At 45.2% G+C, this 25,002-nt stretch overlaps 1 protein-coding gene across 1 annotated transcript in view; it reads right to left on the bottom strand.

Annotated features, from left to right (window-relative positions):
- VPS13B (vacuolar protein sorting 13 homolog B) overlaps nucleotides 1–25,002 on the bottom strand; it is an 876,795-nt gene that overhangs the window by 8,105 nt on the left and 843,688 nt on the right. Inside the window, exons 54-58 of the mRNA XM_031669315.1 lie at nucleotides 20,231–20,349; nucleotides 15,048–15,853; nucleotides 9,821–9,997; nucleotides 7,380–7,550; nucleotides 913–1,089 (exon numbers count right to left, since the gene is read on the bottom strand). Coding sequence (XP_031525175.1) covers nucleotides 913–1,089; nucleotides 7,380–7,550; nucleotides 9,821–9,997; nucleotides 15,048–15,853; nucleotides 20,231–20,349 — 1,450 coding nt within the window. The remainder of the gene's footprint in view (nucleotides 1–912; nucleotides 1,090–7,379; nucleotides 7,551–9,820; nucleotides 9,998–15,047; nucleotides 15,854–20,230; nucleotides 20,350–25,002) is intronic.

Genomic DNA, 25,002 nt, shown 5'->3' with positions numbered 1-25,002 from the left:
CTGATCTGGCTGCCTCTTGTCAGGCCTGCTGAGGAGCAGGATGCCTCCCTTGAAACATCCCGTGGGCTTTATGGCCAGATGTGGATGCAGACACAGTGTGCTTACATGTCTGACAAACGGGAGGGTGCTTCTGTGGTTTGTGATACTAGCTAGACAGCCTGCTTCATGACCAAAATGATGACACCAATTTTAGGTAAAATGTTAACGGTTCCAGCCACAGGTTTATGGAAAGTCACTTTAATGTGCTCTGCCACGAATGCAGAAAATAAGCCTGGGAGGAGGTGCTTCCTTTCATAGGCACCCATTCATTACTCGTGTGCACACTGCTGCACAGGGAGAGGCCCTGGCACGCCCATCCAAGTGCAGGTAGTGCCGTGCGCCCATGCACTCCACAGCTGTCTGCTTGCGAAAGGGATTTTAGTTGCAGATTCTTTGTTTCTGCCCCGGCCTGGCTGTGAGGAGCAGGATGGCGTCTGTGGGTGAGAAGGCCACCCCAAACCCAAAGATCCATGTGCACATCCACACTCTGTCTCATTCTCTACTGCTTCTTAAAGTTATCTTCCCACAACCTATCACTCCTTCCACATTTCTCATAGGAAAAAGTGTTAATTCTTTTCTCTGTGGTATTCTCCATTCTGCCCTCAACCTCTAAACTGGTCTATCAAGTGTACTGTAAAAAGATTCTGTGACATACACACTGAAACTAGTAACTGGTTTCCTGATTCTACGGTTTTATTATTAGTAGTAAAATTCTACTCTGTGTAAATAAGCATAGAGAGGTAAGAAAGATAGCCACTATTTATCTTTTACTCCTCTACCATGTGAAAGGTTACACTATCGTAGGGAACCCTTGGTATAATCATGCAAATCACTAACGTCTGGGTTGGCGTGATGGGTTTTCCACCAACTTACCGTAACCAGTCTGTGACACCAGCTCAGCAGCTCCTCCGATGGGCTTTGTGAACACCCCCATGATTCCTTTCCCCACACCTGAGATGACACCCTTGGCCTTGTGTCCTGCTGAAGCATGTGCCTCAGATGTTTTCTGGAAGTTCTGCATCGGCTGATCGACTATACCAGCAATTGCACCTGGAATAACAAAAGCCCTCAGTAAGGACAGAGGCTTAAAATTTTTGGAAAATGAAAGGCTCCATCTGGAACACAGTTTTATCTGGATTGAAATGAGTCCCCACCCTCATTGTAAAGGTCTTTACTATCCATTTATTTACCAGTTACCTAAGTACACCAAGGGCAGTAGACATTTATTATTGTCATCAAAGTACAATATTCAGATGGAGTTTGGTCCACACAGTCAGGATCTGTGAAGTTTAGTTCAGAATTTAACAAACCTGTCAGTCTTTTCAGTGTCATCCACACATCTTTCCTCTGAAGTCAGGCAACACAGTTTACAGAGAGGAGCTAACAATTCCTTAGGAGCAGAGAAAGACTGTTCAGCCCAATACATTTGCACCGATTCAGGAAGATGAAAAACTGGAAGGGGTTAAGCCCCTTTCTAACTCCCCACTTTTAATAATAATCATAATCATAATTTAGTAGTGTTAAGAGTAATTATTGATATAGTAATTATTATTTTGATTATAGGTAATCTATCTATCTTGAATGCTTACTAGGTCTGGGGACTGTGCTAGAGCTTTACTTGTATGAGATCATTTGATCCTCATAGTCCCAGGAGTCAGACATTGTTTTTATCCAAATGTGGACACTGAGGCACAGAGGTTAAGGAGTTTTTCCCAAGGTCACACAGCTGTTAAGTGTACAGAGAGTGTGAGTCACAGCATAGCTCTTAACCACCAAGAGATTCGATTATCCCATTTATAAAACAGGCTCTTCCTCTTTGCCAATCTTGGAAAAACCTTTCTCTCTCACTTGAATTGAGGTTTGGCCACTTACTCCTCACTTAGAATAGCGACCAAAACCCCTTGGGGCTCTGCTCCCACAGCTGTAGCACAGGGCGTCCATCTCCTGCATTGAGCCTGAGGCAGTTAAGATGAAAGGAGCCCCTCAGGCAGTCCTGTGGATACGGCCCCTGTGCTACTCCTGCTTTGAGAGGCCAACAATGAGAGCTAGAAAAGCCTCACCATTCTGATTTTTTTTCATGATGGAGTGGAGGGCTCCCTAACTCAGAAGGGAAAATTTCTTTACAATTCTTGACAGAATTGTCTGTTTTCAACTCAAAACTGCTAGAATTGATGAAAATGCTCTGATGTAGAAATTTTAGTGCACATCACGTCAATTGTAAAGGGAATGTTTTTCATGGACTCCTTTCCTCTAGGTTTTGACAGAGACATTTAAGTTTATGCATTGACAGATTCAGAATGACCTGAGGCAACAGGCCTGTTTCCCAGCCTAGAGTCGTGCTGCCAAACCTTATACAGAAATGGCAAGAGTGAGCAGAGGAAGCTGCTCCCAGCAGGCCCAGGCCACCCCAGCTATCAAGAGTGAGGGTCACTCAGCATCACAGCTAGCCAGGCCTGGCGCTCGGCTAGGAGCGCCCCTCATTTGCCATTGACGCTCCACTCCATTTGGAAGATCAGAAGTCAGAGTGGCCACACTGAGGGACAGGGAGGAACCCTGGGTCTTCTCTTCCGGTCACCTCAGCAGATTATCAAAGTGAACAGCATCAAATCAAAGAGTGGAGCCTGGGCCAGCCGCAGTCACCCGCACAGGGTGCTGACAGCCAGCTGCTCCATTGCACGCAGGTATCAAGTGAAGCTCCCTCTGTTCTGCTCTTCCGTTTTCTCTGGCCACAGTGAAGGCTCCAGTTACTGTGGCTTTGACAGATAAGACGATTTGGGCAGCTCCCCAAAAGTGGAAAGCCTGAGTCCCATGACAAGGTGTTAGATTCTGAGAGTCAGAGAGGGAGCTGTGGAACCACCTGCCCCAGGCTCAGCAGCAGACCTTTGAGGGGGAAAGCTGGCCTGTCACACCAACTCCTCACCAGCCACCAGGTGCTTTATCTACCTCTGTGCTCACAAGTTGGGGAACAGAGAGGCTAAGAGACCAGCAGCCATTTCATGGTCCCTGCAGCCCTGCTTTGAGAGAGGCAGCCTCTCTCAGAGCCTGGAATGGCTATCCTCTGAAGTATATCCTCTGAAGTAAATCCCTCAACTGGTAAATTATGGACTGTCATAGACTCAAACTCTGCTTGAAGGCTTTCAAGAGTGGAAACTGATCCCAAGACTTGTCTGCTGGCGTTAGGCCCACGGGGTGGGTGGCCACATGGAGATGGCTGTGATCTGATGAAGCCAGTGGACAGAAGAGCGTGCCTGGGAGGGGTTTCCAGGACTGAGTGAGTGCTGTACCCCACAGGACACAGGAGCTATTGCCTGTTGTGCCTTGGAAGGTGGAGGAGGAGGAAGGCCTTCATTGTGGAGCAGGAGACCACCACGCGTTCCCTCACCGCTTTCTGTGACTTGCTCCTAAGCCTTGGGCAGAAACTACTTGGTCACTGAGCTATGGAAGTTCCTTGTGATGCATCTATTTTGATGCTGCCTTTACCATGTGGTGTAATTTTGTTTCTGGCATTTTTTTTGGCACACTATCAGAAGGACAGCTATAAGATGGGATACCACGCCACAGCTTGCCATTCCAGAAAGAAACGAGATGCATAGAGTATACTGTGCATTCCAGCTCAGTGCTGCTTTTTTGACCAGAACAGATGAGCAAACCAAGAAGGAAGCACTTTGCCTGTCATTCCTAAATTCTGCACTGACTATAATACACACCAGTCAGTAAATGGCAGATGGTGGTCTTAAGGGCTGTCTCTTGGGATATGCAACTCTTGAGTCACTCCCTCGGAGGGGACTTTTCTGATTCACCTGGCAGAGGCCTGTTTTGTTGGAATTCCAGATGGCATAGCCAAGAGTGCCTATGAAGAGAGAGGAGGTGGTCTCTGGGGAATCCAGCAGCGTGTCACAAACCAGGAAGCATCCCAAAAGAAGTGGGAGTCAGAGGAGCAATTCTTGACATCCTGACTTTGGTGTTCATGAGAAGGCATCAGGTCTGGGAGGAAATGCAGAACGCAGTTGTGATGCGGAGCTGCATATCCTTTCTCAGTGCAGGCTCCAGAGTGTAGTAGAAAGTGTGGGTGTTGGGGAACAGATCTGGTAAATGTGGGCAAGGCTGATGCCAATACTGCAGGCTAAACAGAGTTTTTCCAAAAGCCGTTGCTTTTGGAAAACTGTCATGGAGCTCATCCAAAAGCCTCGGCGGCACCTCTCAGCCAGCAGACACTTTTCCCTGCTGACCTGGGGCAGTGCAGCTGGGCATAAATTAAAGACTTGCTTTAATTTTCAAGGGCCTCATAATGCTCCATAGGGTTCCCATGAGGGTGAAGCAGAGTCAAGAAGGCCTCCCGAACCCATAAACATTTGGGGGAAATGTGTTTTTCCTATACTGGAACTTGAAATTGTTCAATCTCCCCACATCCTGATGGTTTCCAGGCCTGGAGCTCCACAGGGGTAGGCGACATGGTGGAAAGGCCCGGGCTCCTGTCCTTGCTGGAGGTTTGACCTGGCTAAGTCACTTTACCTCATCCAAAGTTGTGAAGCTGTGAAGGGTTATGAAGTTGTGAAGGGTTGTGAAGATCAAATAAGATGACACCTTTGAAAATGCTTTGCCAACTCTAACTTTTCCTTTAATATATTTTTATGAACTGGGTCCTTGACTTTTGTGTCTTTTTGAAGAAACTGAGCAACTAGAATATTTCACTGGCATGGGTTTAAAACTATTATTATTACTGTCATTATTTTGAGACAAGGTCTCACTCTCTCCACCAGACTGGAGTGCAGTGGTGCAATCTCAGCTCACTCCAGCCTTGACCTGGGCTCAAGCGATCCACCTCAGCCTCCTGAGTAGCTGGGCCCAAAGGCATGTGCCACCATGCCTGGCTAATTTTTGTATTTCATTTTATTTTTGTAGAGATGGGGTTTTGCCACATTGCCCAGGCTGATCTCAAACTCCTGGGCTCAAGCAAGCCACTTGCTTTGGCTTCCCAAAGTGCTGGGATTACAAGTGTGAGCCATGTGCCCGGCCTGGGTTTCAAATTATTATGTGATAATGGCTCTAACTTCAATTAGGCACTGCATTGTATATGGCAATTTCAAACACCATTTCTGGGGAAGAATTAAATGGTGGCCAATCTATAACTTTCCAAAGTGAGGAGATTCAGTTTGTTGTACTCCCCTCTTTCTTCTTCTTGCCACACACCTGGTAGTTCTAGGACCAGACATTTTGAGATAACTCAACGATTACATGAAACAAAGGCTCTTGAAGTCTTACAGGAAAGGAAGCTGGTTTGAGCCAAGCTTGAGATGCCCACTGTGAACTTTGCAGAGCCCTGACATGGACACACTGCTCAGGGGGTGGGTTGGGCTGGGACTGGGGCCGGCCAGTGTTGGGAGATGCAGCCAGCATCTACAGAGGAGGTTTATGTTACCCCAAGAATTCCTAATGTTCTGGAAATTACCAGATATGCACAAAGACCCCATGAGCCCACTGCAGTTTCCAAAAATGAATTCCCTCACATGGATAAGGATATGCAAGAGACAATGACTACAGAAAAGATCAGAGCGTTATGACTTACCCTGTCAACAGGACCCACGCCCAGAAAGATGACCTCATCGGGGCCGATTCGTGACTCCTCACACAACTGATTTTTCCCATCAGGTACAGTCTTACACACTGAAAACGGAGCATTGGCTGGGGCTTCTCTGAGTGGGAAGAGACTGGAACCCTTGGGCGGGAAGGGCGTCGGGTTTGGGGTGGAGACAGCCACACACCAGCCAGCCCAGGGGTGGGTGGCTTGGTCTCTCTCTCTCTCTCTCGGAGGGGCTGGACTGGAGACAGGGAAGCTCTCAACCCCAGAGTAGTGGTACTTAAGCCTCCAATTAATAGCATCACCAGGTCCAGAGTTGCAAAACAATGACCTTAAGATCCTCAATATAACCTCATTGTCACTTCCTCTGGTTACAGCCACTTAATCCATTAGATTAAGGGAAAATATTCCTGCCATTGCTCAGATGTTTCTTTTTGCGGAGACACTCTTGGAAACCAGGCAACTCTTACAGTTCATTTGCTACCATACTATGATAATGATAGGTGCTGTTTACCAAACATGAGCATGGTGGCTGCCATATAACTAACTACCCACTGTTACTTCTAACAATAGTATCACCAGGCCCAATATACAAAAGAAAAACTCAGGTTCAGAGAAGAACTTCTCTGAGGTCACAAAGAAAGGACTTGGACATCCTAGCCCGAGGTCTAGGGCTTCTGAGGGCAGGGTCCCCTGCCACACCGCCTTCCCCAAAGGAGTTACCATCACCTTTGGGTTACTGAGTTAAGCAAGAAGGTTGCTCCTTTACCCAGCTTGTTTATCACAGGTCACCAGCTTCCCAGTTTCCACATATGACAGTGCCCCACACCACTGAATGTTTTTACCTATATAATTTCTAGCAACTTAACCTGAACTTGTACCATTTTACCACTTCCTCCCAGAGCCTCAGCTGGCTGCAGTTGCCAATCGAGGAGTTCCGTAGAGAACTGAAGATCAGAGAGAGGGCAAGTCCTTTCAAACTCATCTTTTCTACCCTTTGCTCTGCACTGCTTTGGGTGACTTTGATCTCTGGGAGGCGCACACTCCCTCAGATGCGGGACAGGCACATTGCCAAGCAATACAGTTTTAAATTCCTTTGCAAACAAATAAACAAAAAAATCCTTGATAATCTTGCCCTGCAAGCTTTTAGCTCTGAAGCTTCCTTTTTATAGATTTTTTTAAAGCAACTTATTTTCAAACATTTGTAATATTTTGAAATATGCATAGCAGTCTTCACCTCTATACCATCTGGCTGCTCTACAAACAATAATTGCTCTGAGTCAGGCTGATCTCAAAAAAGTAAAAGGACAAAGTGGGCTCCTCACTGAAGTTTACATGACATTTGCATGTTGCTCTAGTGCTTCTCAAACAAAAGAAGCGGCTCAGCATGTGTGGGAGTGAGGGAGCCAGTGCTTCGGAAGGGTTGCCTATCATATTCTTCAGAAAGCAAACAGCTGGATGCTGCTGTCCTCGTGCAGACACCACTATGCTTAGAGCGGGTCCTATCAAATTAGGATTTCTTTTAAGAACTTTAGTGAGGCCCAAGATACATTTCATACACAAAGCAAACACAGGTGCTGCCTGTGCGGCTGTGCAGGTGAGCCCTCAGCGGGATGCACTGTGGAACTCAGAGCAAGTGCCTTACCTTCTCTGAGCATTTCCCAGTCATCCCCAGGCAGAAGGCGAGGTTGCCCAGTCCTGGGAGACCCTGCACCTCAGTCTGCTGGATTGCAGACAGGTGGGAGGCCCCACAGCCCCTTACCAAGCAGGCTGATGCCCAGCCGGGACAGGCCCTGTCGAAGCCCCTCGCCCAGGCTCTCGGGGAGCTGCCGCCGCCACTCCTCCTGCCGGTTGTAGTGCTCCTCATCCAGTGAGAGCCGGTCCATGTTCCGGGCCAGGCTTGTGGCCAGGTTGGTGATGGATGTGAGGGTACCTGAGGGAATAAGAGCATGGGGTTAGCCTCCTTGTCACATACATGAGGGACCCCAAGGCAGTAGTTTCAGAGGCAGTGGGAACACTTGTGGGCCCTCTTGGACATGCCCAGTGGCAAGTGATGGTGGCTTCCTCTCAGGCAATTTGAAGAAAGAGTCTTAAGAGGTAAACAACTGAGACGGTGGCTCACGCCTGTAATACCAGCAGTGTGGGAGGCCAAGACAGGAGGATTGCTTGAGCCTAGCAGTTTGAGACCAGCCTGGGCAACATGGCAAAACCCTGTCTCTATGAAAAGTTAAAAAATTAGCTGGGTGTGGTAGTGCACATCTGTAGTCTCAGCTACTCAGGAGGCTGAAGTGGGAGGATTGCCTGAGCCCAGGACGTCAAGGCTGCAGTGAGCTGCAATTGCACCACTGCACTCCAGCCTGGGTGGCAGAGTGAGATCTTGTCTCAAATAAGATACAATAAAATTTAAAAGAAAATGAGGTAAAGAGGAACACTTGCCCACAGGGGTGATGACACTCTTCAAAGGGGAAGAATCACAGGTGCCAGAGAGCAGCCTAGAGTTTCACATGAAACTATCCTTCACTATAATTGAATTTGTCAAGGTTTGATTAAAACAGTATTGATGCCTTCATTGAGGCCCAATTTTGAAGGTTAAAATCTGCCTGCTCTGATTTTAAAGGGTAAAGTTACGTTGCTAAGTTTTAGAAAGATGATAAAGAAATATTTCAACTTTAGGAATAAATTTTATTCCCTCCCTATAACTTCAGTAATAACAAAGGGGGAGATACTAAACCTTATCATTTGCCATTCTGAGGATGTAATTATTGTGCCATGGAGAATATGTGCAATTTTGATATTCAGGATATTAACTGAAAAAACAGTGAGGGGAATAAAGGGAGTAAATCATGTGAGAGCCGTGAATCTGTCTGGTTTTCCTAAGGAAGGCTGTTTTAGCATTTGGTCACAACAGCCACAATTCCTCTAGCAGGTCTGCACACGTCTCAGTGAGCAAAACTGAGCGACTTTCATGTACAGATCTGGACGCTAACAAACTAGCTCATCTGTTATTGCAGGTCCAGTTTCAGGAAGAAATGCTCAATGTCGTTTTTGCAGCTGCATCTTTACCAGTAATCTGAAAAGAAAAATATCTGCGTGTGTGCACACACATAGGGATGCCAACAAACCAAACAGATTTTGCTAAGAGAAGAAGAGAACAAGTGTAAAAAACATTCAGTGAGTCAGTAGGCTGAAAATACTGCTGAGGTTCAATTTAGCAGGTGTTGGTTGTCTTATTTTAACATAAAAACAACAGAACCACAGAGATTCCAGTGTCAAGAGTGAGCAGTCTGCCAGTGACTCCTGGGGTGGATTTCTGCAACTCAGCCCCCAGGCCTCCCAGATGATTTGAGGCCTGGGGGAGTGTCCTTTTCATTGTCCGTGGAATTTGTTTTTATGACTCTGGCTGTTCTCTTGCCAGCCCTCCCACCCATAGTCCCTCACCCCCTCTATGGATCATGGATTCTCCTATTTCAAGATCAAGTCTTTTGTGCCTTACAGAGACTTCTACAACCTGTCCTATGGCCTATGGTCAGATGCCTTTTACGGGAAGAAGCCCTTTGCCCTGTTTTCCTTGCCTCCCACTGAGAAGAAAAGGGGACTCAGATGGCCCTTGTTAGTTCCCAAGTCTCTGCGAAGCTGACCAAAATAACATCAAGCAAACACACACAGATAAAACTAAAACACTGTCCTTGTGGGAAAGCACTTTGGCCTCCGTGCCTGATGACCTGTCTGGGCCACAAGATGGCACTGTTTACGTGGGGTGCTAGAGAAAAGTTGGCTGTTTCACCCTGAAATCTGCTTCCATGTCAGAATGTATCCATATCCTTCAGAAAGTTATGACAACTGTATCTACATTTAAAAAAATATGGAGGCAACACAGTGTAGGGTTTCTGATGTTTAGCAGAAATCCTGAACACCTTTAATATTTCTGTGTTTATCACATGGAATAACAGTTGAGCCAATCCTTGTTTTCCCAATGGGAGGCTTAAAATTCTGAAGTTTCTGAAACATTTTCACACACCACAGGCAAGTACTGATCTGTTCAAAACATAAGACATTATATTATGAGCTTTGTTACAAATCCAAACTCTCACTGCAAGCTAACAGGCCAAAGCTAGAGGCAATCTGAATGCACATTCTTTAAAAAAAAAAAAAAAAAAAAAGGGAAGGAGTAAAGGCATTATTGCAAGGAACGGAAACCGCTACCTTTGGAGATGTGCTTTACAAACGATGTAGTCCCTCTGGAGACGCCACTCACGAAGGCTCCGGGGCCCCGGGTCAGCCCCTCGTACGGAAGCCTGAAGAAGTCGGCGACCCCGTTCCCGATGCTTCTCACCAGGCTTGCAGGGCTGCCAATAATCTCCAGAGACCCAACTACCCAGCCTGCAATGGACCAGAGGGAAGGGGTGATTGAAACCTCAAATGCAGAACTTTCAACATTTGTGAAAAAGTGACCCATTTCCCCTGCAATTCATTTTTTCACACTGGAATTGGGAAAGTAATCCATTTCTTTGGAAGAAAATAAGGGAAATAAGTCATTCCCTGTGAATTCATAAATGGCAAACTTTCATACTTTATAAATCAAAGTGATCCCCTGATGGCCCCACAAATGGCTTTAATATAACTGCCTGGCCCGAGCCTCCCATATTCCTGCTAACAGGGGTCCATGTGCTGGGGACGCACTCTGCCACCACCTGAGGAAGGGCGCCTTCTTGGGCTGCAGGTGTTTGCAGGCGGGAGGTTCTCTCTAAAGCCTCCCCGGGACAGAGGCGGCACCAGGATAGGAGGAGATGCCTGGTCGGGGGTGGCCAGATGCTCAATGGTGTGTTGCAAAGGGGATGCAAACTTCTGACAAGAATGGAGGGGTTGTTTTTAATCTTTCCCAATCCTACTGAGTTGAGTGCTTCCCTTTGGAGCAGAGCTAGAGCCAGACAAATGTCTTGGACCCTTCAATCCCAGCTCCGGTTATGTAAACCCTGGCGACAAGGACTTTTTTTTTTTTTTTTTTTTGAGATTGAGTCTCACTCTTTTGCCCAGGCTGGAGTGCAGTGGTGTGGTCTCGGCTCACTGCAACCTCTGACTCCTGGGTTCAAGCGATTCTCCTGCCTCAGCCTCCCAAGTAGCTGGGATTACAGGCACCTGCCACCACGCCTGGCTTTATTTATTTATTTATTTATTTGTATTTTTAGTAGAGATGGGGATTCACCATGTAGGCCAGGCTGGTCTTGAACTCTGTGACAGGGACATTCTGATGAGGTTAGTGAGAGGGGAGTGTTCACCTGTGCATGTCCCAGGAGGGCAGCTTTGAATCTGGTTTCCTCCTGAAGCTTGGGCTGACCAGAAGCTGGCCTGCCACGCAGCCATTGCTGCCCCATGGGAACGTGGCTGTGTATGGAGTCCTGCAGGCACTGCCCTTACCCTGGCTCCCTGGGCTGGGGATTTGGGGATGTAGGCCCCAAAAATTGGAGGGGCAAGTGAGGGCCAGGAGAGAGGAGTCCGAAAAGACAGCTTTCTCTGGGAAGCCACCAACCTCCCCAGCCTGGTGCTCAGACCTGGCAATGGGAAGGCTGTGGGGACAGGACTGGGTGGGAGCCATCCCTCCTTCACCAGCAGGCTCTGAAGAGGAGGGCAGTCCTGTGACAGAGATCTGCAGCTCAGTGATCTGAGGGGATCGGGAAGGTGAGGGCACAACAGCCAAGGTCCCGAAGAATCCCATGCCCAGCCCATGAAGAGAGGGACATTCTTAAATCTTAAGCCCTCCTCCCTTCTCTGGAACGTTCGGATGATAACACTAGGGCTTAGGGCAAAGGAGGGAATAATTTCTGGAAGATAAAGATTACAAATGAGAGGCCCTATGGATGCCAGGCATTCAACACATTTAATTCTCACAGTAACTGCAAGAAAAGTATTCTCTCCCTTCAAATCAGTGCAGGTTAGCTGGTGACTGAGCTGCTGCCTGGGTCAGGGAATGGACCAGGCACAGGAGGCAGAGGTGCATGCAACATGGTGGTACTGCTTCCATGGCCTCACAGGCAGGAAAAGGGAGAGACTGAGGCTTGGAGACTAAGCCAACTGCTCATAGTCCCCTGGATGATCCACCTGTGGGCTGGGTTTCCAACCCAGGTTTTCCTAATTCCGAAGCCCACCCACCTCTTCCTTCTGTGAGCTCAGGCTGCAAAGAGTAGGCAAAGGAGCTGGGGAGGCTGTGGAATATTCCTCCATGGAGGGCCTTCTCTGGAGGTAAAGAAACAGCAGATTCCCTTTAGCCCTGAATGGCTGTAAGGGTGTACCTAACGGCAGAAGGTTGGTCTAGAAACATCTTAATTCCCCATCTCTCCGAGTCCATGTATAAACGAAAAGAGAGTAGCTATGGCCAAGCAGTGTCCCCCATGACAGGCCTGTTCAGTTTGGTGCCACGGGTGCAGAGAGGGAGTGGGAATCTGCCTTGGCCTCCTCTTCCTGCCAGTGGCAGCTTCTCCCCTGTGGTGGGGTTGGAATCCTTGAAGCCTGAAGCCACTGCCTGATAGAAGGGCTATGTGGAGGCCAGAGCTACATCTCAGTGGCATCTGAGCTGGACAGAAGAGGGCAGACAGATCCAAAGGTACTCCTTTATTGTCCTGCAATAGCAAATCTATCTTTTGCTCGGTCATTTGGAAATTGTGTTGAAGAAGGGAGTCTGCCTGGCTCCTATCAAACTAAACCTTTGGGTTAGAGAGGGGCCTCAGGATAAAGACCACATGCATTCCTTCAGACAAGGTCAGTTACTGATTTCCAATTACTATTTATTTTCATTCTGCCTCTCCTACCTCTACCTTTTTTAGTTGTTTAATTTTTTAAATATTTTTTATGTTTTTGGAAATGGAGTCTCGCTCTGTTGCCCAGGTTGGAGTGCAGTGGTGCGATCTTGGCTTACTGCAACCTCCACCACCCAGGTTCAAGCAATTCACCTACCTCAGCCTCCCAAGTAGCTGGGACTACAGGCGCACGCCCCCATGCCTGGCTAATTTTTTGTATTTTAGTAGAGACGGGGTTTCACCGTGTTGCCCAAGCTGGTCTCGAACTCCTGAGCACAGGCAATTCACCCACCTCAGCCTCCCAAAGTGCTGAGATTACAGGCATGAGCCACTGCACCTGGCCTGTTTATTTTTAAAATCTCTTCAAGTTGATACCACAACTTCCCTAGAAATGAGGTAAGGGTGTTTTCCATGACAGGCAGGGGCACTCTGACCCAAGTGAGATGTGGGTGGGCAACTTGCCTACCTGCAGCCAGCTCTCTCCCTTCCCTCGACAAGGATCACCTGGGAGTCTGGAGCCTCCAACATCTTCCCATTTCCTACTCCTGCAATCACTGCTTTCTTCCAGATGATCTTCAGATTGTCCATAGATTTTTAGTGACAGAGTTTCCAACAGGCTCTGAAAACTTGGCCCTCTATATTAGAATCCCTTATGTTGGTATACAGTGAGATTGGAATGGCAGCTTAGAGGATTTTTAGGTGAATTATATAAAATTCAAATAGAATGTTCTTGTGAAAGCTCATTAAAAATATAAACCAAAATGAAGAGCTCGTTTTTAGCACACGGGCTGCACGGCCCGTTACTTGGTGCCACAGGTAGAGTTTCCCTGCTGCTTACTGCACTGCTGAGTCGTGCAGAGACTGAATGGGAGCCTTCGTCCTTGCCAGGCCTCAGACTGGAGCTCAGTAACCTACGTGCCTGCTGCTTATGTGAAAAAGCAAAGATTGCCTGAAGGGGAAGTTTCTGGAATTGTTTATAAATACACCCATCTGTTAAATTTGAAATGTGAACTGCTTATTTTTAAATAAGTTTTTAGCAAGAGGGAAATGTTTTCTTCATTGTTGTGCAAGCTATCAAGACAACAGGTCTGGCAGGACCCTCTCCCTGATCTTGTTGTTATCTTTTATAAAAGAGTCTAGATAATCCTAGTAAGTCTATGAATTTCATTATGGAGAAAATGTAATCTGACCAACATGGCAATAACACAGGTCGTTTACTGCTACAATCTTAATCTTATATGGGAATGCATTCACAAAGTACAGCTTTACAAAGAGGATAGAACAAAGGCTCTCTCCTCTGTTACTTTCAGAAAGTAAGATTTCCATGTTTTCTATTGGAAAGGGCTGACAAGGCTAACTCTGGATGCTGTTCTTTGCTTGAATTTCTGGGAGCCCAATTATCAAACTAAAACTGCTTTAGAGTGAACTTGGCTCAGGAACACACACTGTGATGCTGATTACCATAATGTTCCCTGAGACCACATGGTTCCCACCACTCAATCTTTATTTTTTGGGACAAGGTCTTGCTCTGTCACCCAGGCTGGAGTGCAGTGATGTGATCATAGCTCACTGTAGCCTCAAAGTCCTGGGCTCGAGCAATCCTCCCACCTCAGCCTCCATAGTAGCTGGGACTACAGGTGCACGACACCACACCTGGGTAATTTTTTAACTTTAATTTTTTGTAGAGACGAGGTTTCACCAGTTGGCCAAGCTGGTCTTGAACTCCCGTGCTCAAGTGATCCTCCCACCTCAGCCTCCCAAAGTGCTGGGATTACAGGTATAAGCCACTGCGCCCGCTACCCACCAGTCTCTAGGACACAGTAGTCCCTCTACAAAATTTTGCATGCATGTTCAAGCCAGCCCCTGCAGACTTTTCCAGCCAGACTGAAGGAATCCTTACCTTTTCCACGGAGTCCCTGAGAAACAGCAGCCCTCAGCCTGCAATAGGCCACTTGCCTGGCCCCAGAGAGTGGAAGGGCCATTCCTTCTCTTTGAGCTCAGGTCTGTGGAGAGGCTGACACACTCACAGCCTTCGCTTTGCCAGCTGTCTAGACAGGCAGTACAGCACTGGATAGATAGAGGGCTCAATGTGCATCTTATGAGCACACAAATCCTCTGAATTTCTCACCTGCTGCTATTCATGAATAGCAATGAAGAAAACTAATGAACAAGAACTGGACTTCTTTTAGGCCCAGGGACTGAGACCTGGGCTAGCTTTCCTGGTTGCTCTAGGGTGCTAAGAAAGGGCTCTGTGCCTGCAAGGTGCTAAAAAAAAGTGTTTGCTAAACTGAACTAAAATTCTAAGTTACAGAACAGCTACTACTGCTTCAATGTTAATTAAATGGCAAGCAAAATGCTGGATACCTCACATACTTTCATCTGATCCTCTCAGAAATCTTCAAAGCCATTTTATTGATGAGGAAATGGAGACTCAGGAAGAAGGTTCAATAACTTGCCTAAAGTCTTACAGCTAACAGTGGCAGGCTCTATATTTAGATCCAGTTGTGTGTGACTGTAAAGCTCAGGTGTGTTACCTCTTGCCAATTGCTTCTTTAGGTCTTGAAATGAGGTGCTACCCCCAAGCCTATCATTTCTGCCCAGGCTCTAGCTCATCACAGACCCTCAGCTTGTGTTCTTACCTGCTCTGAAAAGGGCCCCCGCGGCATAGTGCATTGCCAGGGCGTGCACAAGCTGCCTTGCAGTGGTGAAGATGGGTCCTCTTTCAAACACCGAGAAGGAGAGAGGAGTGTGGTCTGAGGCTATGTACAGCTTGAGGGAAGCGTGGATGCTGACGAGCAAATTCACTGGCTGGATCACCAGTTTCCGTAACTTCACAGGATTCACCAAGGCCCTGGCGTGCTGTGTGACCTGCATGGGCAACATCTGTTTACCCCCAGAGAGGTGCGTGGAGTGACCAGCCAACCTGCTGTTAGGAAGGTAAGTGTCAAACAAAGTCTTGATGTAGTATACAAATGTGTCTTCCACATACAACCGAGCAGGTTTTAATTCAAAGCTGAACTCGTTAATATCACAGAGGATGCTCTTGCCTTCATTTAAGGTGATGCAAAGTTTGATAAAACAGTTTTCCTTGTATTCTTCCAGCTCTTTGTTAGATATGAGGAGACTCTGTATTTTAGAACACTGAATGGGTTCTGCTTTTTCTCCCTGGCAGACTAAGACAGCAAAGTGGAAATTGGATTTGTTATAAAGCTGGTTGTCTAGCTGCAGGTCCCCACAGCAGATCTCCACACAGTAAAGTTCAAACAGCGCAGCCGCAGGCTCTTCCCCAGGGAGGGGACCAGCTCCCGGGGCCATGCAGAGAAAAACATTGTCCAGTGTGAGTCTCAGAAGCTCAGGTGATGCTTTGTGGTGGGTGAGGTCATCAAACACTGCCAGACTCAACTGAGTGATAAACATTTTGAATGTAACAATCTTCTCCTGGGCTCTAGAAGAGAAAGGGACAAGAACATTAGTCTCCCCCACTCACCTTTTCTTTCTCTCTTCTTTCTTTTTTAATGACAGTACCCTATTAAATACCTCCTGATGGGATATCAGACTCTCATAAGAAACAAATAAGAACTCAACTTTCAGGACATTGTGTCTGGACGGAGCCCGTCACACTCCAACAGTATTGGGAAATGTTCCCAATGGGACTATTATAAGCTCTTGTCATGTTTCCGTATGTTTCCCTTATCAACACCAGATTTTTACTCCAAAATCCCTCTGGTCTTTGTGTATTAATTCTCTATCATGATGATCACAAGACAGAAAGAGAGAAAAAGTAACTGAGACTCCCTAAATTGAAAAAGTCACGTGAGCAGAAGAAAAGTTAGCAGGAATTCCTGCCACAACTGCCCACCAACCATACCTGAGTCCATGCTTAGCTCTTCTCCATCTCCATTTCTGGGGTGGAACTACCCTTGCTTCTGTCTCAGGTGAACCCCTCTAAAGTGCACTAAATCACTCTGCTCTCACCTACTCAAAGACATCCCTCCAGCAACTCACACCCCTTTCCTCCATCATCTTTTTCTTCATTACTAGCAGCTTGTAAACATGCTGTCATCTCTCAGCTCAAAAAATCCCTCATGGCCGGGCACGGTGGCTCACGCCTGTAATCCCTGCACTTTGGGAGGCCGAGGCGGGCGGATCACGAGGTCAGGAGATCGAGACCATCCTGGCTAACACGGTGAAACCCCGTCTCTACTAAAACACAAAAAATTAGCCGGGCGCGGTGGCGGGCGCCTGTAGTCCCAGCTACTTGGGAGGCTGAGGCAGGAGAATGGCGCGGACCCGGGAGGCGGAGCTTGCAGTGAGCCAAGATCGCGCCACTGCACTCCAGCCTGGGCGACAGAGTGAAGACTCCGCCTCAAAAAAAAAAAAAAAAAATCCCTCATGACTCCACTCTCTCCCTTAGCTACCACTCATTTTTCTGATCCTCTCTATATAGAAACTCTAAAGTGTGTTCTATACACATTGTCTCCAACTCCTCTCCTTCCCTGCTCTCTAAGGCTTGCTCCAAGCAGCCTTTTGTGCCCCCATCCCCAGCCTAATAAAACAACTCCTGTCAAGGTCATCAGTGACTTCCATTTGGCTAAATCAAATGATGGACTTTCAGGTTTTTGCTTACTCGACATACTAACAAATAATGACATTGCTGACAACTCCCTCCTCCTGGAAATACTTTCTTTCTTGTCTTCTCTCAGCTCTTCTACCTCTCTGACCACTCGTCCTCAGTTACCTATGGAGATCCCTCCTCCTCTCCCTGACCTCTTAAAGTGCCTAAGGCTCAGCCCTTGGTCCTCTTCTCACCCCCATCTTCACTGACTTCCTTGGGGATCTCATCCAGTCTCATGACCTAAAATACCATCTATATGTTGATGACTTCCAAAGTATACACTTAGCCTGGAGCTCCCCCCTGAACTCCAATCTTGTGTATCTACCTTTCACACGGTCATTTAGATGTCTAAATGACATCTCAGCTTATCATGTCTATAACCAATCTCTTGATCTTTCCTCCTAAACCTGCAGATAGTCTCTCTCATCTTAGTTAATGGCAACCATATCCTACCAGTTGCTCAGACCAAAAATTTGGATGTCATCCTTGATGCCTCTATTTTTAGCCATTCAATGTATTAGGAAAATCCCATTGACTTTTCCTTAGAAGTAGATCCAGAATCTGACTGTTTCTGACACTTCCACTGACACTTCCACTGACACCACTGTGGTCTAAGCCATCAGTGTGTCTAATATGAGCAACTGTAATCATCTCCTAACTAGTCTCCCTGCTTGCTTGTGCCCTTGTTTGTCTACAGTCTACTTTAACAAAGCGGCCAATGATCTTCGAGAAATTTAAGTCACAGTGTGTCACTTCTATGTGCAAAATGCTCCAATGAGTTCCTCATTTCGCTTATAATTAAAGCTAAGCCCTTCAATGTCCCAATGAGGTCTCCCTCCTTCTAGCTCTTACCTCCTGGACCTCATGCACTGCTACTTCCACTTCCATCCCCTCCACTGGGCCCACAACAGCCTCTTCCCTGTTCCTCCTCGATGCCAGGCACGTTGTTGCAGGCCTTTGAACTGGCTGTGCCCTTTGCCTGGGAAGCTCTTCCTTCAGATAGTCACATTACTAACCCCCTACTGCTTTCCAGTCTCCGCCCAAATATCAACTTCTCAGTGCAGCTTACCAACACCAATTTGTTTAAAACTACACTCTCCCAGTCCCTTGGCCCTGGCACTCCCAGCGCCTCTTACTGAGCTCTGTTTTCATCCCTGTAGAATGCTGACCTTCTACTGCACCATAACATTTCCTTTCTTTTTATGTTTACTCTCTACACCCCCCATCACCCTGCCCAATTCCATGCCTATGAGGAGAAAGTGATCTTCTCCAGGGCAAGGATTGGGCCTTTTTATTTATGGATGTATCCTCATCCTGTGGTAGGCATCCAGTAAGCCCTTGTAAAACATTTGTTGAATGAATTAAGGAAGTTCCAAGAAATACCTGTACTTTTCTCATGAAAGGTTGCTTCTATTGTCATTAACATTTATGCCCTAGATAAAATGTTTCTGAAAGTGTTGAATAAACCTGAAATTTTGTACTATACTAGTTAAAAGTTCATCTCCAATTTTGTTATGCTATTAATTTTTTATGAACACTTTTGGGCAAAGAAAACATCCTATCCAACATTGTTTGAAATATTATAAATTCAAATGAGCAGAATCCAAATTAATGACTTCTTCACCATATATGAGAAGCAATAAACCTCCCCCCCGCCCAAACTGAGATGGAGTTTAGCTCTGTTGCCCAGGCTGGAGTGCAGTGGCGTGATCTTGGCTCACTGCAACCTCCGCCTCCTGGGTTCAAGTGATTCTCCTGCCTCAGCCTCTTGAATAGCTGGGATTACAGGCACCTACCACCAAGGCTGGCTAGTTTTTGTCCTTTTAGTAGAGACAGGGTTTCACCATGTTGGCCAGGCTGATCTCAAACTCCTGACCTCAGGTGATCTGCCCACCTCGGCCTCCCAAAGTGCTGGGATTACAGGTGTGAGCCACCACACCCGGTTGCAATGAACTTTTTAAAAGAAAGATTTAAACAAATGTATGGAAGTTGGTGGTATTTATATTTTAATATTAAATTATTTTTTCTGATCATAAAATAAATGCTATTATAAGAAATCAAAATACAGAAATCAAATAATAATTAAATATTAAATAACTCATTAACCCCCCCATATCTGTTACCAATTTTGATTGTTTTCTTTTCAGTCTTATTTCTAGGAATGTTTTCTGTTTGAGTATGTATACATATGTACTTATGTGTGTATGTATGTACAGATAACATATAACTAGGATCATATATATTCAATATTCTACTTGTTTTTAGATTATATAATATGCATTTTCTATTCCATTAAAATTCTTTGAGATCTACTTTTTGCAGTTGTAACATTTATAGTACAATTATAGTACATCTATTTCCCTATGGATGGGCATTTTTACTTTGAATATTTTGCCATTGTAATTGTGTGATATCTCTCACTGTGTACATCTCTCTGTGTATATCTTTGCCCACTTCTCTACTTCCTTAACTCTTAAACTCTTAACACACTTAAAAGTGGAATTTCTAAGCCAAAAGGATTTTAAAGCTCTTAACATGTATTACTAAAGTGCTTTCCAGGAAATAGTACCAATTTACACTTTCACCAGGACTGGATATGATATGACATCATTGTTAATTTGATAAATTAGCATTTCTTTGATTACTTACATTTCCTCTTCTTAGAATTTTCTGTTTATGCCTATTGCCTCTATTTTTGTTTCTGTAAGGCTATCTTTATTCCTATTGAATTATGTGAATTCTTTTAAATTAAGAATATTAACTCTTTGTCTATTTCAAGTTTTTAAAACCTGATGGCAACATTCAGGTCAAAGTGGGGGTGGAAAATATGACTCTTAAGAGGCGTATTTATATTTGATGTAGCTCTAATTGCTAAGTTTTATTATTAATTACTACACTGTCATGCAGATACAGAGGTATTAATGTGCATTTCATGCTAATAATAGTGGTATGATTCCAAGATGCATAGTTTGTAAATCAGTTTGTTAAACCTACCACAGAAGGAGTGGAAGTGGTATCTAGGAAAGATGGTTTATTGCTACCTATTGAAGGTATGATTTATTGCTAATAACCATATTTTTATGGATTATGCGATAATTAACAAAAAGCTTTAATACATATGTAGAGATGACAAAGATAAATAGTAAGTTTACAACTTTATAACAGGAACACTTACTATGTTGTTACAGGGAAAATAATTAAACCTACCTATTGCTGTTGGTTAAAATAGGTCCTGCTCTTCCTTCTGGGGCCACAGTGATGAAGACTGTGCCACACTGATGTACAGTGTCCACATACACATAGCCAAAGCCAGTCAGGAACACAACCTGCAGAAAGAATATTCAAAATCTGATTAAAAAGAAATAAGAAACACTACTGAAGTGGCTTGACTTCAGATGTCTCCAGTTCTGATTCAATACCACAAACAATTCCTGGTTATATTTCTTTATATCCATGTGTATGGGCTATTCAGTTGACTTGAAATGAAAAAAAAAATACCCAAAATATCAAAACCAGATTTTTCAATATTCAGCTGTAAGGTTCATAGAAAAAAATGATGGATGATGGGGCATGAGTGTCTTCATTCTCTGCTTTTTTGGAATTGGCAAATAACTCTGTGTGGGCTGGAGTCCAGACATGGGGCCCGCTATATGTGTGCATATGAATCGTTGTGGAAAAAAACCCTAAAACTCGGGACTTGAAGTGCAATGTGCAAACAACTTTCAGGCTCTTGGGTGTGAACTTACTACTATGGGGATGTCCTTCTGGACTAGGGACACAAAAACATACCTCAAAACTCACCTAAAAACATATCACAATCCCTCCAGGGTCTTTTGCATAACTTGTAACAAGAATGGTAGATATAAGTGAATTTGTTCAGAGTAAAAAATTAATTTTTCTAACATGAAAAGATGGACTAAGACCTAGAAAAAAGCTCTACCTCAGGATCCAGGTGCCAGACAGCAGAACAAATACCCCTTCAGTATTAAATAGCGAGTTGCTTAAATGGGTAAATATTTGAAAACAGAACAAGGCTATTTAAAAAACAACTCCAAGAACATCATGTTCACAGCCAGGATTACCTGAGGGTAGGGGCAAAATCCTCCTTATGCTTGGGAAGGCTGGTTCTGATGATTTGCAGTATCAATTCAGTCCAAGTCTGGGCCCTTTGTTATTATTAGGGCAGCAAATAAAAGCAGACAGACTGAAAATTCCTGGATGACAGAACAAAGGTAGGCTCTTGCTTGACCAACAATGAATATATTCTAATTTTGATCACATGAAGAAGCACCAGAGTGTACAAAGAACCACAGGAGAAAGCCAGAGTCACATTTGGAAGCAACTTCAAGGTCGCTGGCCTTCTTTCTCATGCAATGGCTTTCTCATGGACTTCAGAAATTCAGAATTTCTGACCATCTTCAGCATGTAGGTTACCTGGATGTCATCTCTGCCTTCTGCCTCTGCTCCTTGCTGCAGCCCAGCCCCTCCAGCTCTGCCTGGTTCTTCCACTGCTGTCTTCCTTTTCATTCTACAGCCTCTGCTTCAGCTGAGCCCCTTGTCTGCCACTCACTACTCACTATGCCTAGAATATACTTTTCCCCATACAAGTCCTTTCAAAAGCCTGTATGTCTTTGTGCATACAGCTTAAAGGATAGCTTACTCCATAAAGCCATCTTTAATTTTTCGATTCCCTTCTGGACTGACACCTACTTCTACATTCTAAAACAATTCTAACCATATTTCTATTTGACCAAAAATATCATTGTCTGTACTACAGTTACTTGTTTATGTGCCTGACCCCATTATTAGATTGTAAACCTCTTGACAGCAGAAATGGAGTCCATTTTTTCTATCTGTATTCTCTATGAACACATTTCCCAAATGGACTGTTTTGCAAAAATATCTTTTTCAAAATACTTGTATTCTGAATTTGCCCTATTTGTTCCAGGGTAAAAATTAAACTTACAATAAAATTTGAGACTAAAACATAATTAATGGCTTAAAAATGGCTCGGTTCATGAATCTAAAACAAAAGAGATATTCTTTAAGAAATATTCCTAGGGTGGGCGGAGCAAGATGGCCGAATAGGAGCAGCTCCAGTCTCCAACTCCCAGCACCAGCGACACAGAAGACCGGTGATTTCGGCATTTTCAACTGAGGTACTGGGTTCATCTCACTGGGGAGTGCCGGACAATCGGTACTGGTCAGCTGCTGCAGCCCGACCAGCGAGAGCTGAAGCAGGGCAAGGCATTGCCTCACCTGGGAAGCGCAAGGGGGAAGGGAATCCCTTTTCCTAGCCAGGGGAACTGAGACACACAACACCTGGAGAATCGGGTAACTCCCACCCCAATACTGCGCTTTGAGCAAACAGGCACACCAGGAGATCATATCCCACACCGGGAGGGTCCCACACCCATGGAGCCTCCCTCATTGCTATCACAGCAGTCTGTGATCTACCGGCAAGACAGCAGCGAGGCTGGGGGAGGGGCGCCCGCCATTGCTGAGGCTTAAGTAGGTAAACAAAGCTGCTGGGAAGCTCCAACTGGGTGGAGCTCACAGCAGCTCAAGGAAACCTGCCTGTCTCTGTAGACTCCACCTCTGGGGGCAGGGCACAGTAAACAATAACAAAGCAGCAGACACCTCTGCAGACTCAAACTACTCTGTCTGACAGCTTTGAAGAGAGCAGTGGATCTCCCAACACGGAGGTTGAGATCTGAGAAGGGACACACTCCCTGCTGAAGCGGGTCCCTGACCCCTGAGTAGCCTAACTGGGAGACATCCCCCACTAGGGGCAGTCTGACACCCCACACCTCACAGGGTGGAGTACACCCCTGAGAGGAAGCTTCCAAAGCAAGAATCAGACAGGTACACTCGCTGTTCAGAAATATTCTATCTTCTGCAGCCTCTGCTGCTGATACCCAGGCAAACAGGGTCTGGAGTGGACCTCAAGCAATCTCCAGCAGACCTACAGCTGAGGGTCCTGACTGTTAGAAGGAAAACTATCAAACAGGAAGGACACTTACACCAAAACCCCATCAGTACATCACCATCATCAAAGACCAGAGGCAGATAAAACCACAAAGATGGGGAAAAAGCAGGGCAGAAAAGCTGGAAATTCAAAAAATAAGAGCACATCTCCCCCGGCAAAGGAGCGCAGCTCATCGCCAGCAACGGATCAAAGCTGGACGGAGAATGACTTTGACGAGATGAGAGAAGAAGGCTTCAGTCCATCAAATTTCTCAGAGCTAAAGGAGGAATTACGTACCCAGCGCAAAGAAACTAAAAATCTTGAAAAAAAAGTGGAAGAATTGACGGCTAGAGTAATTAATGCAGAGAAGGTCATAAACGAAATGAAAGAGATGAAAACCATGACACGAGAAATACGTGACAAATGCACAAGCTTCAGTAACTAACTCGATCAACTGGAAGAAAGAGTATCAGCGATTGAGGATCAAATGAATGAAATGAAGCGAGAAGAGAAACCAAAAGAAAAAAGAAGAAAAAGAAATGAACAAAGCCTGCAAGAAGTATGGGATTATGTAAAAAGACCAAATCTCCGTCTGATTGGGGTGCCTGAAAGTGAGGGGGAAAATGGAACCAAGTTGGAAAACACTCTTCAGGATATCATCCAGGAGAACTTCCCCAACCTAGTAGGGCAGGCCAACATTCAAATCCAGGAAATACAGAGAACGCCACAAAGATACTCCTCGAGAAGAGCAACTCCAAGACACATAATTGCCAGATTCACCAAAGTTGAAATGAAGGAAAAAATCTTAAGGGCAGCCAGAGAGAAAGGTCGGGTTACCCACAAAGGGAAGCCCATCAGACTCACAGCAGATCTCTCGGCAGAAACTCTCCAAGCCAGAAGAGAGTGGGGGCCAATATTCAACATTCTTAAAGAAAAGAATTTTAAACCCAGAATTTCATATCCAGCCAAACTAAGTTTCATAAGTGAAGGAGAAATAAAATCCTTTACAGATAAGCAAATGCTTAGAGATTTTGTCACCACCAGGCCTGCCTTACAAGAGACCCTGAAGGAAGCACTCAACATGGAAAGGAACAACCGGTACCAGCCATTGCAAAAACATGCCAAAATGTAAAGACCATCGAGGCTAGGAAGAAACTGCATCAACTAACGAGCAAAATAACCAGTTAATATCATAATGGCAGGATCAAGTTCACACATAACAATCTTAACCTTAAATGTAAATGGACTAAATGCTCCAATTAAAAGACACAGACTGGCAAACTGGATAAAGAGTCAAGACCCATCAGTCTGCTGTATTCAGGAGACCCATCTCACACGCAGAGACATACATAGGCTCAAAATAAAGGGATGGAGGAAGATTTACCAAGCAAATGGAGAACAAAAAAAAGCAGGGGTTGCAATACTAGTCTCTGATAAAACAGACTTTAAACCATCAAAGATCAAAAGAGACAAAGAAGGCCATTACATAATGGTAAAGGGATCAATTCAACAGGAAGAGCTAACTATCCTAAATATATATGCACCCAATACAGGAGCACCCAGATTCATAAAGCAAGTCCTTAGAGACTTACAAAGAGACTTAGACTCCCATACAATAATAATGGGAGACTTCAACACTCCACTGTCAACATTAGACAGATCAACGAGACAGAAAGTTAACAAGGATATCCAGGAATTGAACTCATCTCTGCAGCAAGCAGACCTAATAGACATCTATAGAACTCTCCACCCCAAATCAACAGAATATACATTCTTCTCAGCACCACATCGTACTTACTCCAAAATTGACCACGTAATTGGAAGTAAAGCACTCCTCAGCAAATGTACAAGAACAGAAATTATAACAAACTGTCTCTCAGACCACAGTGCAATCAAACTAGAACTCAGGACTAAGAAACTCAATCCAAACCGCTCAACTACATGGAAACTGAACAACCTGCTCCTGAATGACTACTGGGTACATCACGAAATGAAGGCAGAAATAAAGATG

Source organism: Papio anubis, chromosome 8 (assembly GCF_008728515.1).
Source record: "Papio anubis isolate 15944 chromosome 8, Panubis1.0, whole genome shotgun sequence".
Taxonomy (NCBI): domain Eukaryota; kingdom Metazoa; phylum Chordata; class Mammalia; order Primates; family Cercopithecidae; genus Papio; species Papio anubis.
This window is presented reverse-complemented; position numbering and strand designations above follow the sequence as displayed.